The 13,704-nt window shown below is 37.8% G+C and overlaps 1 protein-coding gene across 2 annotated transcripts in view; it reads left to right on the top strand.

Moving 5' to 3' along the window:
- LOC128863007 (dynein axonemal heavy chain 7) overlaps positions 1 to 13,704 on the top strand; it is a 102,019-nt gene that overhangs the window by 71,023 nt on the left and 17,292 nt on the right. Inside the window, exons 28-32 of one of the 2 annotated variants that reach the window (XM_054101886.1) lie at positions 3,254 to 3,632; positions 8,251 to 9,248; positions 9,399 to 9,407; positions 9,491 to 9,508; positions 9,602 to 9,971. In XM_054101886.1, the coding sequence (XP_053957861.1) occupies positions 3,254 to 3,632; positions 8,251 to 9,248; positions 9,399 to 9,407; positions 9,491 to 9,508; positions 9,602 to 9,971 (1,774 nt within the window). The remainder of the gene's footprint in view (positions 1 to 3,253; positions 3,633 to 8,250; positions 9,249 to 9,398; positions 9,408 to 9,490; positions 9,509 to 9,601; positions 9,972 to 13,704) is intronic. The other variant, XM_054101887.1, reaches the window with a different exon arrangement.

The following is a 13,704-nucleotide window of genomic DNA, read 5'->3' as shown; positions in this document are numbered from 1 at the left end:
CTATGTTTTGCAACACTTTTCAGTTTTGTCTGACATTCCCCGACTAATTTCGAAGAGCAGCGTGGGTGAGCAAGAGCTCTTAGTGCAGCTTGACTGCCATTAAAAATTCCATTTCTCTATTATACTCGAAAATGTTTTCAATAATTCACAATACATGGAGCAGTTCATTTTTGGTTAAACCCACGATATTCTGTGGTAATAGCAGATCGAAATCCAGCCCATACCATTACTCCCCCACCTGATGGCGCTCGGCTCATGGACATTTTTTTTAACTTGTTTGTTAAACCAATAATATTGAGGGACTAAATTCAATGTGTTTTGTTATCCAGAAAAAAATCCATATAATGCTACGCCCATCGAAGGTTCGTCGCTATCCTTTAGCGATAATAGTAAATGCGTATTTTTCTCTTAAAGAAATCATTAAAATAGCGATAATGTTCGCCATTCACTGTTACGTTGGCACCAGACTCTTTAAAGAAATATGGGTCGATAATTTCTCCAGCCTATAGGCCGCACCAAACGATTGTTTTCAATGGATCTAATGGCTGTTCTTGAATGACTTTGGGTTGCTCTTCAGCTCAAATACGGCAATTTGGCTTATTGTCGTAGCCATTAAGCCAAAAATTGGCCTCATCGCTGAATGTTGTCTTGAGCGCGCGATGAATACTTTTCAAAGAGCGCGATTTTCGTAATACAATTGTACGATTTGTAGACGTTGCCTAGGTGTAAGTCTCTCCATGATAAAATGTCTATGAATAGTGAAAAGAAATTGTGTATTTAGTTTGACAGTAGTCACGTGTGATCTGTCAAGAAACCCTATTGGAGCATCAAGAAAATATAGCCGTAATGCGGCGAAATGAAAATGCCATCTTCTTCCCAGTCATATCAAAGCTGAGACTACTTCCAGACAAGTCATAATTACACTTAAACGAAGAAAATTTACTATTCTGTATATAAAAACTAGTAACTTACATTAAAACTTGTGAGTAAATACCACTAATGCGTCAAATCGAATAAAATTGAAACTTAAAAATCAAGAAATCGTGTAAAGGACTTGAGTTTTGCAAATTTTGAGTGATAAATAACACTTCACGCCTACATCATTTTTTATTATTCGTCTAGGAATTATTATATTTAATCGCAAAAATTACGCCAATTAGGAAAGTAGGCTTTTTCTTAGCCCGAGCATGCCTATTTTTAGAGTATTAGAACTAGATTTTGCCAGACAATTCATTATTAAAAATTCATTCGAATTTTGATGCTGGAACGACATCCATCTGCTTTTGTGATTCTAGCTGTGTGTGGGAATGACCACGCCCATTTTTAAAAAATTTCTGAAACTCAGTACAAAATTGAGTAATGATAAATTGTAACTTGATCGGATATCTTCTTCTTCTTTGTCACGCTTTATACTAAACCCGCCTAGTCTGCGCCGTTGTTTTTATTTCCCCACTACTAAATAGTGAGTTTATGGGAATTGCCACCAGTGTACTTACAGTTAGTAACATAAATAAGTATACAGGAGCCTGATTTATGGAATTGTTTGACGTTAACGCTTTCCTTAATACCTATGTAATCAAAATATTTTACACGTGGTAATTATGTACTGGGATAAACTTTCATATGCGCCTTAATTTAGCTGTACATTTTAGATACAGTTATCCACGTTTTGCTTTGTCTTTGATGCCAGCGAAATATCACAAAAGTTAGTATACAGCAAACGATTGTTCAGTTAGCATAACATTTATTTTTACGTAGTGATTAAAAAAGTTAAAGCTATTAAAAGGAAATAATTAAAGTGATTATAAAAATTTAGGGAAGTACTTTTTGTATTAATTTTTGCGACATTTTTAGTTATGGCACCAAGAGGAAAAGAGCTTTCTGATGATTTAAAAAACTGAAAACAGTTCAAAAGATTGTGAATAAATATAAAAGTGCGGGATGTACCACTAATAAAGAGCGTTGTGGGCATCCGCCGCTCTTAAGTCCCAGAGAAAAAAGCTTAGTCGTACGGAAAATCAAAACAAACCCCAAAATAAGTGCCCCCAAATTGAAATCTGAAGTTGAAAATGAGACTGAAAAACAATTTAGTACCCAAACGATTCGCCGGGTTTTGCATAGTGCTGATTATCATGGGCGTAATGTTAGGGAAAAGCCCTTCGTGAGTAGTGTCAATCGGTGTAAATGGATTTCATTCGCAAAAGATTATGAAAAATATGACCAAACGTTTTGGAATCAAGTCATATTTTCTGATGAGTGTAAGTTCAGTATCTGTGGATCTGATGGCCGTAAAAAAGTTTGGAGAAAAATTAACGCCCAATTGGATCTAAACAATATGACCGGCACTGTGAAGCATGGAGGAGGCTCTCTGATGGTTTGGGGATGTGTGACTGTGAGCGGGGTTGGAAACTTGGTATTTATCGAAAATATTTTGGACCGATATGGTTATTTAAATATTTTGAAAAATAATTTAAAAGAAAGCGCTACGAAATTTGGCCTTGGAGGAACGTTTATCTTCCAGCAGGATAATGACCCCAAGTACACATCCAACATTGTACGAGAGTGGCTGTTATACAATGTGCGCAAACAGCTGATAACATCGCCACAATCCCCGGATACCAATCCAATCGAATATTTATGGGAACATTTAAAGCGCAAATACGTAAACACCCGATTAGTAATAAGGAACAACTGAAAAACGTCCTTCAAGAGGAATGGAATAAAATACCACCAGCTGTAACTGAAAACTTGGTGAAATCAATGCCATCAAGACTTAAAGCGATTGCAAAGTCTAATGGTCATCCTACCAAATACTAGGATTTGATTTTAATTATGTTTTTGATTTCACAAATTAATAATTTGATGAACTGTATACTTACTTTTGAGACATGAATTTTTATAAAGTTTAATATAAAAAACTATATAATTTGGTTCATTTTTAAAATTTTGTCATTAGTTGGATTAAATATGATTTTTGTATTTCATTCATGTAAATAAAACAAAATTTTGTTATAACTTAGGTTGTTTGAAGGAATCAATTGGGGGAAAATTGAAAACGTGTCCGGTGTATACTTACTTTTGTTACTAACAGTATGTGTTTGTGTAAAATGGGTGATGTGATGCTTAAAATAAATATACTAAAATATTTTTAAATCTTGAATATTAAAGTTAATATATTTTAAACTACATTCTAAAATTTCTATAAGCTTTTCAAATTTCTTTAATATCTCATTTTCACTTGAACTCATTTCAGGATAAGCTGCTTTTTTCACTGATTCTAAATATAAATCTGATGAAAGCTGAAAATCTGATTGACAATTCGGAATGGATGTTTCTATTAACTGGCGGCATTGGCTTGGATAATCCTTATGCAAATCCTGCCCGCTGGTTGGGCATCAATAGTTGGAATGAAATTTGTCGTCTCTCCGATTTGCCCAACTTTAAGGGATTACGCGAACATGTCACTAGCAATTTGAGTGATTGGAAATTGTTTTTCGACTCAAAAATACCCCAAGAAAATACAGCCATACCTAAGCCATGGTCCACTAAACTGACATTGTTTCAGAAGTTGTTGTTGTTGCGTTGTTTTCGTTCGGATAAATTAGTGCCGGCTGTTATGAAATTTGTTGGAGGTAAGTGACGTGAATAAACGAATGAGCTACAGATTTGTAATATATTATATAATACCTGTATATGTGTGTATGTGCCTGTACTTGAACGTACGAGGTTTTTTTGAAAAGTTCGTGTAAAGTCAGAGGGATGGCAATACTGGGGCATATCGAGATTATTTTTAGTTAGTACCATCTCTTGGGAGAGCACACACCAAACAACGTTCGTAATTGCTTTTCAACAAACATTTGTATCATAACTTATACGATTGCGTATGAATAAGACTGTGGAAAGAGGAATGTATGACTTTGACATACGAAATCCACTATTTTGCTTGTCAAGCAGCAGCTTTCAATTGAACGTTACTCATTTTTGGTGACAGATCAGCCAAGCAGATTAGAGAGAGAGAGAGTCATGCAAATTAGAGAAAATTCTGAAGAAGTACAAGATGCAATATTTATATTTTGCGCCTTTACAACACTACGTGTGATGATCTGTAATTCGATATTTTTATTGAAAAGTTTGGTATTTTTTAGCATACTTACAATTAACGTTTTTGCTTATGAGCGTTATTTCTTCTTTTTTCAATGGGTTCAAAAATTCATCTCGCCAAAACGATGGAATTAACTTGTGAAAATTTTCGTCCGATGATTTATTACGATTTTCGACGTGGATTATCAAAATAGGAGTGAATTGATCAACTTGAAGCACTAACACACACCACTACGAAACGCTTTGATAACGAATAACAACGTGGCCGTCGATCCTTGCGGATCCTCTAAAAACGATTGTTGTGCCAGAAACCGTCGATCATCCTCATCGTTTTCTTTCTCTCCCTTTGAAGCATATGGCTTTAGCAACAATCGATGCTCTACGTCGATTGATACGACAAGATCGACATGTGACATATCGCGAGATAGAGGCATTTTTTGGCATTAGTGGGATGCGCATATATTTAATATTGCATGAACATTTAGTCGTCGGGAAGATTTGTTCAGGTAGGAAACCGCATAACTGCCCAAAAAAGAACTCTTGTCGATTGGTGTAAAGAAATGTTGAAGAAATTCAGTCACGGTGATTCAAAGCACGTCTATGACATCGTAAAAGATGATGAATCTTGGGTCTATGCATATGAACGGAGCAAAATTCAACAAAAGTTGTTCGCGGAAGGTATACCTCAAAGCAAATAATCACTGGTTTTTTTCAGAAACTTAACGTAACAGAAAATTCTGAGTGGTATACAACTATAGGGTGGGCCATGTAAAATTTGCTTTTTGAATCGGCTATAAAAAAAAAACTAATCAATATTTTTTCAAACTTTTTTTTTTATTTTGAAGATTGAACATTGTCATTTATGAATGAAAAATAATATCGTTCAAATGACTGCCACGACTGGCTTTACAGTAGGCCATTCGATCAACCCAATTTTTAAGCACATTTTCGATTGTTTGGGCTCCAATTTCATGAATGGCAACTTCGATTTCGTGTTTTGAAGCATCAATCCTCTCTGAATGGTTCGCATAGCATTTGTCCTTAACGGTTCCCCACAAAAAATAGTCCAACGGGCTTAAATCACAGCTCCCAGGTGGCCAATTGATATCGGAATTCAAAAACGGTAGCCAAAAGTTCGAGTGTAACTTTGGCAGTGTGACAAGTTGCACCATCCTGTGAAACCAAATGTCGTCCATGTCATCCTCTTCAATTTTTGGAAACAAAAACTTGTTGAGCATGTCACGGTAACGCTCGCCATTTACTGTAACCGCGGAAGAAGAAGAAGACTCACCACTTTGGAAATAGGTTTTCAATATTTCCCAATTTTGTTCAAGGGTATAGAGTCCCATTTCGTAAATGTCAAACCTTTAAGTAAATTATGAACACATTTGACATGTCATTTGTGTTACCATTCTCAAAAAAATAGGTGGTTCAAAAAGCAAACCCGAAATGGCCCACCCTGTATTTGTTTCCCAGAAGTTTTCGGAGAATTAAGGCAAATCAGCCGCCAAAGACGAATCATCCTTCAACAAGACAATGCGAGCTCTCACGTATCGACACACACAGGAGAGTTTTTGAGCACTCAAAAGAATGTATTAATGGGGCATGTACCTTACAATCCTGATTTGGCACCTAATGATTTCTTTTGTTTCCCGAACATCAAAATAAAATATGAAGCCAAAGTTTTTCAATGTCTGAATAAGCTGGAGGTATCACCTTCTGAGTGGCAAAAATGCTTTGAAAATTGGTTTAGGCGAATGCAGAATTGTATTGACTTTCAAGAAGAATATTATGAAAAATAATGAAGTCATTTTCATTATTATTTTACTGTATTTTCATTATAGAGCGCAAAATGTATAAGGCAACTCTTGTATTGCGGCGTCTCTTCACCATCGATTGAAGTGATCGATGGGGTGCGGTTGTACAAAAAAAATGTACGCCAAAGATTTTGGTAGCCCGATTGAGATTGCAACACCCAAATAACTGAAGCTGCGCTAACTGAAGAGGCTGCTGCCTTATCAGCTATTCAAGTTTTGCACAAAAATTTGTGTATGAAAAAGTTATCTGCAAGATGGCTGCTGACTGTGCCCACAATCCACAACAAATGCCTCCTATGAAGTGTTCAAGCAAACAGTTGCCTCTGTGTCTGACAGATATTTAATTAACTCTTTGATGGACGTATACGCTTGCTGCAGTATTTTTCGCCTTCTTCAAATACAAATGTGTGTGTATATCACATACATACAGACATAAACACATAAATGCTTGTGATGTCTTCTCAATAATGCAAGCTGGAAAATGTATGTCGAGGGGCTATTTGAGAAATATGAAAAGCAAAATGTGTGTTTGTAAAAAGGTGACTCTTTTCTTAACGAAGTTCAAGTATGGCCAAATTTTTTTATCTCTAATTGTTACCCAAAAATCCACATTTCCATATTTTACCCTTTTTAACATCATATATCCCTATTGTGCCGGACGTCATAAATGGGTGGATGACCATTCTGGGTGCGAAGCGCATCTGAAATGTTAAATCATCGACAAAGTTTTTTCCAGCAGCGCACTGTGGACCAGAAGACTCAAATGAGTGGCCGAAACCCTGTAATCCTAGGCTAGGAAAAAGTCACCTAAGTGTGAGCCATATTTGAAACTAACTAGTACGTCGCAGCATGCCCATTACGTTTCATAAATTAAAATAATTTCTCATACAGGGTGATTCAAGAAGAGCGTAAACTTTCTCTTATGAATAGAATAAAAAAAATTTGTTGAAATGATTTTTTTTATCATATTTCATCATGCTTTTTAGCCTATGACATTTATGTGTGAAACACAATAGTCGCGACTCCTCTGGCAACGCAGGGTGTGCATATTAAAATTTGTCTTGATCTCTTGACATAGTTCGGCCTTCATATCATTTATAATGCGCATGATTTCGTTCTACAGCTCTGGAATCATCTCCGACTTATTGGCATAGATCATATCTTTCACGTAGTCCCAGAGGAAAAAGTGCAAGATCTCGGCTGCCATAGTGCCAAAGTTAACGATTTCCAGTTATTTCTATCGTTCGCGTTTTGCCTCAGTTGAGTTCAGTTGAGATTATGATCATGAGTGAGTTAATTCGTCATGCAGGCTGCGTCGCCATGATCCTCATATTCCAGCTCTGCGCCTATACCCTATGGGTTCTACTCCAAAGCTATCGTTGGTATTTCTTAGGCTGACTTTCTGAGGGTGTCCATCCAATGAGATAATGCGTCCTGGGAACTTCGTTCGCAATAGGGTCATTGCTTGATGCATAGTGTGGCAAGTGGCACCGTGCTTTTAAAACCACGCTTTCTAATGCAGACCATAACAAGTTTGTTTCATGACACGATATGTTTATCATTTACCGTAACAGTGTTACCAGCATCATCTTCGAAAAGGTACGGTCGAAGTTCAGACTCGGTCGGGGAGCGAGCTTAAAAACCATAACAAACAGTGACTCGTAGTGGGTGCACAGTTTTTCTTGGATGACATGTAGGTTTCTAGTATCCTAAATGCGGCAGTTTTACTTGTTAATGCGGGCGGCTGCTGTAGCCGAATGGGTTGGAGCGTGACTACCATTCGGAATTCACAGCGAGAACGTTGGTTCGAATATCGATGAAATACCAAAATGAAGAAAATGTTTTTTTCTAATAGCGGTCGCTCCTTGGCAAGCAATGGCAAGCCTTCGAGTGTATTTCTGCCACGAAAAAGCTCCTCATAAGAACCAATTGCCGTTCGAAATAATCCTGCAGTCCCTCTATTTGTGAAACGATTTCAAGACGCACACTACAAATAGAAGGAGGAGCTCGGCCAAACACCTAATAGAAGTGTATGCGCCAATTATTTATTTTACTGGTTAACGCATCCGTTTAGGTGAATATTTGCCTAATCGCTCATGACGCAATACGTGAAACGTACTGCTTGCCAAACGATGAGTTTCATAAACGGTTTAGATCACTTTTACACGTTATTTAACTGAGTATCGCTCCACAACTAAGTTTTCCAGAGTTTGTTGTCCCAATTGCTTGAAAAACTTAAATTAACCTATCACAAATATTTGTTGTTAAAGAACTCTATCACCCTTCAATCACTCTATACTTATAATCCTTATCGTTTGCTTTCTCTTTACAGAACAACTTGGATCCGAGTTTGTCGATCCGCCACAATTCGATCTAATGGCCTCATTCTCGGACTCTCATTGCTGTATACCATTAATTTTCATTCTAACACCAGGCTCCGATCCCACAGCAACACTATTGAAATTCGCCGATGAACAAGGTTTCGGCACTAATCGTCTATTTTCACTTTCGCTCGGTCAAGGTCAAGGACCGATTGCTACGAAAATGATAGACGAAGGCATTAAGCTCGGCAATTGGGTTGTTCTGCAGAATTGCCACTTGGCCAAGAGTTTCATGCCAATGTTGGAAAAAGTATGCGAGAATTTGGTACCCGATGCGACGCATCCAGATTTTCGCCTATGGCTCACCTCATACCCAGCTGATCATTTTCCCGTTGTTGTCTTACAAAATGGCATAAAAATGACAAATGAACCACCAAAGGGTCTGCGTTCAAATATAACGCGTTCCTTGTTAAGCGATCCGATCAGCGATCCCGAGTGGTTCGAGTCGTGCAAACAGACACAGACTTTCAAACAATTAATCTATTCGCTGTGCTTTTTCCATGCAGTCATACAGGAGCGTCGTTATTTCGGTCCCATCGGTTGGAATATTCCCTATGAGTTCAATGAGACTGATTTACGTATAAGTTTAATGCAGCTGAAGATGTTCTTGGATCAATATGAGGGCGTGAATTATGATGCTTTGCGTTATCTGACTGGGGAATGCAATTATGGTGGACGTGTCACGGATGATTGGGATAGACGAACATTGAAAACTATACTGAATATTTACTATAGTCCTGACGTGCTGGATCTGGAAAATCGCCATAGTTTCGATGATGAAAACATCTATTATATACCAGTTTTTAAGGAGTTGGAGTTGTATTTGAATTATACGCGCGAGTTGCCAATTCAAACGGCGCCGGGTATATTTGGATTTCATGCAAATGCGGACATCATGAAGGATCAGCATGAAACGGATATGTTGTTGAGCCATACCTTATTAACACAGGTAAGCGTACACAAAGTTGAAGAGGGAAACAGAAAGAGTAATAATGCATACTCGCCGCTTGATTTAGTAAAAATAGTTAGTTCAAGTTTTTTTGACCGAAATTACAATATTAATAGAGTTTTTTTGTTGTGCGAATCAATGCATTCACAGGATCGTTTGGTAAGTCTGCATATTAAGTAGTTATTTGAAAAATATTAGTGCTTCAATATTGTTTTGATTGTGTTATTCCTGCTTTCTCACAGGATTTCTATGAGCGTCGTGTAAGTATGGCATATTTTTATATTGAATTCGCGTTCTGTTTCTTTACTAAAACTCAAAGTTTTTTCACGCTTTTTACATACATACATGCATAGATGTTGGAAAAATCCCATATCTATTATATTGAGACCTTATCCAAACGTTACCCTGAGAACCTTTTCCTACCCACTGCCCCAACCCATCCTTATATTCCTTGTTTCTTCCTTAAGGACACTAGCACTTCGTCAGCTGGCGATGAAGGCGAAGGCAAGAAAGCTTTAACACCCGAAGAAGTGGTGACCAATGTTGCCACCGACATACTCAATAAGTTACCCAAAGACTTTGATCGTGACGCTGCTATTTCACGCTACCCAACGAGCTATCATCAAAGCATGAATACTGTACTCGTGCAGGAGATGACACGTTTCAATGTTTTACTCGTCACTATTCGATCCAGTTTGATTACGTTACGTAAAGCGATTAAGGGTGAGTGCGAAAACTAAATTGATTTATTTTGCGCTACAAGGAAAGCTAATTACATACAGTCGCGTGCACTAAATTAGTAGTGACCACTTTTCTTTTATTTTTTAGTATTTCGTATAAAAATACAGTTCATCCCGGTCTCAAACTTTTCACCAGATTTATAAAAATTCGACAGATTTTCGTGAAAATTTTAAACTTTTTAATCAGATTTAAAAAGGAAAAAATCTGAGTACGCAGTCTTATGGTTCATTGAATTCTTATAAAGGATGGTTAAGTTTCAAGGGCCGGTGTTGATTTTTAACAAAATACAATTTTTTCAGGAAATTATTGTCATTTCTCTTTATTATGATAATATTGATATAGCTCAATTACGTATGGAGTAAAATATCGGCCAAATGGCCGCTGCGGCCTCTGTGGCACACCTCCATCCGATGGTCCAAATTTTCGATGACGTTGAGGCTTAATTGAGGTTGTGTGCCGTTAATGTGCCGAATATCTCATCCTTTAGCTCTTGAATTGTTGCTGGTTTATCGACGTACACCTTTTCTTTCAAATAACCTCAAAGAAAGAAGCCCAACGGTGTCAAATCACATGATCTTGGCGGCCAATTGACATCGCCGCGACGTGAGATTATTCGGCCCTCAAATTTTTCGCGCAAACGAGCCATTACTTCGTTAGCTGTGTGACAAGTGGCACCGTCCTGTTGAAACTACATATCGTCCACATCCATATCTTCCAATTTGGGCCATAAAAAGTTCGTTATCATCTCACGGTAGCGAACACTATTCACAGTAAGTGCCTGACCGGTCTCATTTTGGAAAAATACGGCCCAATGATGCCGCCGGCCCATAAACCGCACCAAACAGTCACTCTTTGTGGGTGCATTGGTTTTTCGGCAATTACTCTTGGATTATCATTCGCCCAAATGCGGACACTCTGCTTATTGACGAATCCACTGAGGTGAAAATGTGCCGCATCACTGAAGATGATTTTCTTCGAAAATTGGTCATTCACTGTTGCCATTTCCTGCCACCATTCTGACCATTGACGACGCTTGAAGTGGTCAAGAGGCTTGAGTTCTTGAGTCAATTGCACTTTGTAAGCGTGTAAATGCAATTCTTTATGCGTAATGTTCGTCAACGACAAGCGTAAGAGGTGCAATTGTTGGGCTCGACGGCGAGCTGAGGTGGACGGCTTTTCAACCACACTATCGCGAACAGCAGCAATATTTTCTGCAGTACGAGCTGTACGAGCATGCACTGGTGTTTTCACATCTCCTACATACCCTGTTTGCTCAAGCTTTTGCACAATTTTTCCGATGGTACGCACATTTGGACGATTAAATTGACCGAAAAATCACGAAGTGCGCGATAGGCATTTTGATTTGAACGGCCGTTTTCATAATAAGCCTGAATAATTTTAACGCGTTGCTCGATTGTGTATCTTTGCCATGGTTCTAATTGAGTTAGTCTGAAATTGAAAAGTTAAATGAAATGCAGAAAACTACTTGACGTTTAGGTGTGGTTCATATTAAATATCGACCCTTGAAATTTAACCACCCGTTTACAATAAAGTGTGAGTTTAAAGTCCATTAAAAAACGAGTTGATTTTTGAAATTTTTTTTTGCTAACGGTGGCGAGCATTTCCTTCCAAATAAAAGACATCCAAACATGTACTTTATATGGAAGAAATTTAGATTTTTGAGCGACTTCAAACTTTCAATTTCTTGTTCTCATCGATTGGCGCGATAATCGCTTATGCGGTTTGCTTAACAAAGCGCGCCAGCCGCTTTTTTCTCGTGCTAACCGGCGCCAATTGGAAACAACAAGTGAAGTCAAGTCCTTCTCCATCTGATCTTTTCAACGCAGTGAAGGTTTTCCTCTTTCTCTGTTACCACCAGCTGGAACCGTTACGAATACTTTCAGAGCTGGAGCGTTTGTATACATTCGGACGATATGACCCAACCGTCGTAGCCGCTGGATCTTTATTCGCTGTGCTATGTCTATGTCATCGTAAAGCTCAAACAGCTCATTGTTCCATCGCCTACGATATCCGCCCTCGCCAACGTGCAAAGGCCCCAAAATTGTTCGCAGAATCTCTTTCTGAAACACTCCAAGGGACGCCTCATCGGATGTTGTCATCGTCCAAGCTTCTGCGCCATACGTTAGGACGGTGCCTTACTTTATTATAGTAAAATTAAATGGGCTCTGAAATTGCACAACCAGAAGTTTTCTAAAGATTCTGATTAAAAAGTTGAGAATTTTGATAATAATTTATTAAAATTCGTAACATTTTTGCGAATTTCGCTAAATTTTTGTGATTTTTTTTTTGAACTACATTTGTATAAAAATTAATTGTTCCATCGATAATTTCTTCATTCAAACCAAATAGCGCACCGTTGAATCTTTTCGTACATATAGTACATTTTTTGCACCAAGAAGTAGTCCCATTCGGCTAAATTTGGATTACAGTAGGTTGAGCGAGTAATTTGTCACTTAATTCGAAAATGTTTGCTTTGACACTAGTTTTATAATTTCTTTTTATAAAAACTTTAAAAACGACAACTTAGCTAATTTGTTTTTTTTTTTTCTTTCGCCGTGTACATTTGGCTGTCAGCCCAGAATGACACAAGGCGAATTCAATCTTTGTTTTCTACTTTGACACTACTTGGCTTTGACAATTAAATACTTTTAATGAATACGCCTTGTTTAAATCTATAAAAGTTTTGAAAAAAAAATTTAAGACATGTTTAGTAAAAGTTTTTAACTTTTTGGTTGAGCCTGAGCTCAGGCCTTTGAGCCTAAATGTTGCCGAAGTTGAAGCTCAGTCAAATTAACTTTATGTAATGTACTAAAATGCCAATAAATCCAACAATTGCACATGCGGAGTGTTCGGTGGCAAACATACGTTTTACATTTTCCGCTAGGAGGGAATCACGGAATTAGTCACGGAATTAGTCACGATGTCGCAATGGATGGGGACGGGTAAACAACGTGCATTCGCAATCGAACCGTATTTCAAGGCAAGTATTCGTCGTAGACTTTGTTCACGTTCTAATATTCGATATTTTCGTGATGCTCCAAGTAAAGATTTGGAGATTCGTTCATAGGTGCGAAGGTTCCGGGCAATAAGTTTGGTGACAAACAACATTTGGTGGCCGGACATCGAGCTCGTCGCTATAAGTTTGCGCGATAATTCGCCAGCGCCGTGTGCGAGAGAGCTGCTGCTCTGATACTTCGAAAAACAAATGTGCATGAAATATTGAGGAACGGTCTTAGACTCCAAAATTCAATTGTGCAAACGCCTGAGCCAAACGATTACAATTTGCATACAAATTTCTGCTAATTAAGTAAGAAGTTGGAGCAATTTCATACAGTGAAAACTGTCTGTTAGAATGATGAAGCCCTTTGTAATTTAAATTGCAGTGAATATAAGCAAAATCACCATTATAGGACCCTTAAAGTAGAAAAATAAAATAAATAAATAATTGGCGCGTACATTTCTGTGTTTGTGAGGAGCTTTTTAATTACAAAAATATACTCGGAGGTTTGCCATTACCTGTCGACGAGCGACTACTATTAGAAAAAAAGTTTTCTATAATTTTCCCGTTTCATGCACGGAGATTCGAACCTACATTTTTGTTAAAATCGTCGAGGGCAAGCAATTCCTGTGGAGGTTGTCTCTTATCGGTGCATGCGGAAGAATTATTTTCTACCAATAATGAGAGAACTTCCTT

The sequence above is a fragment of the Anastrepha ludens genome, chromosome 5 (genome assembly GCF_028408465.1).
Source record: "Anastrepha ludens isolate Willacy chromosome 5, idAnaLude1.1, whole genome shotgun sequence".
Taxonomy (NCBI): domain Eukaryota; kingdom Metazoa; phylum Arthropoda; class Insecta; order Diptera; family Tephritidae; genus Anastrepha; species Anastrepha ludens.
This window is presented reverse-complemented; position numbering and strand designations above follow the sequence as displayed.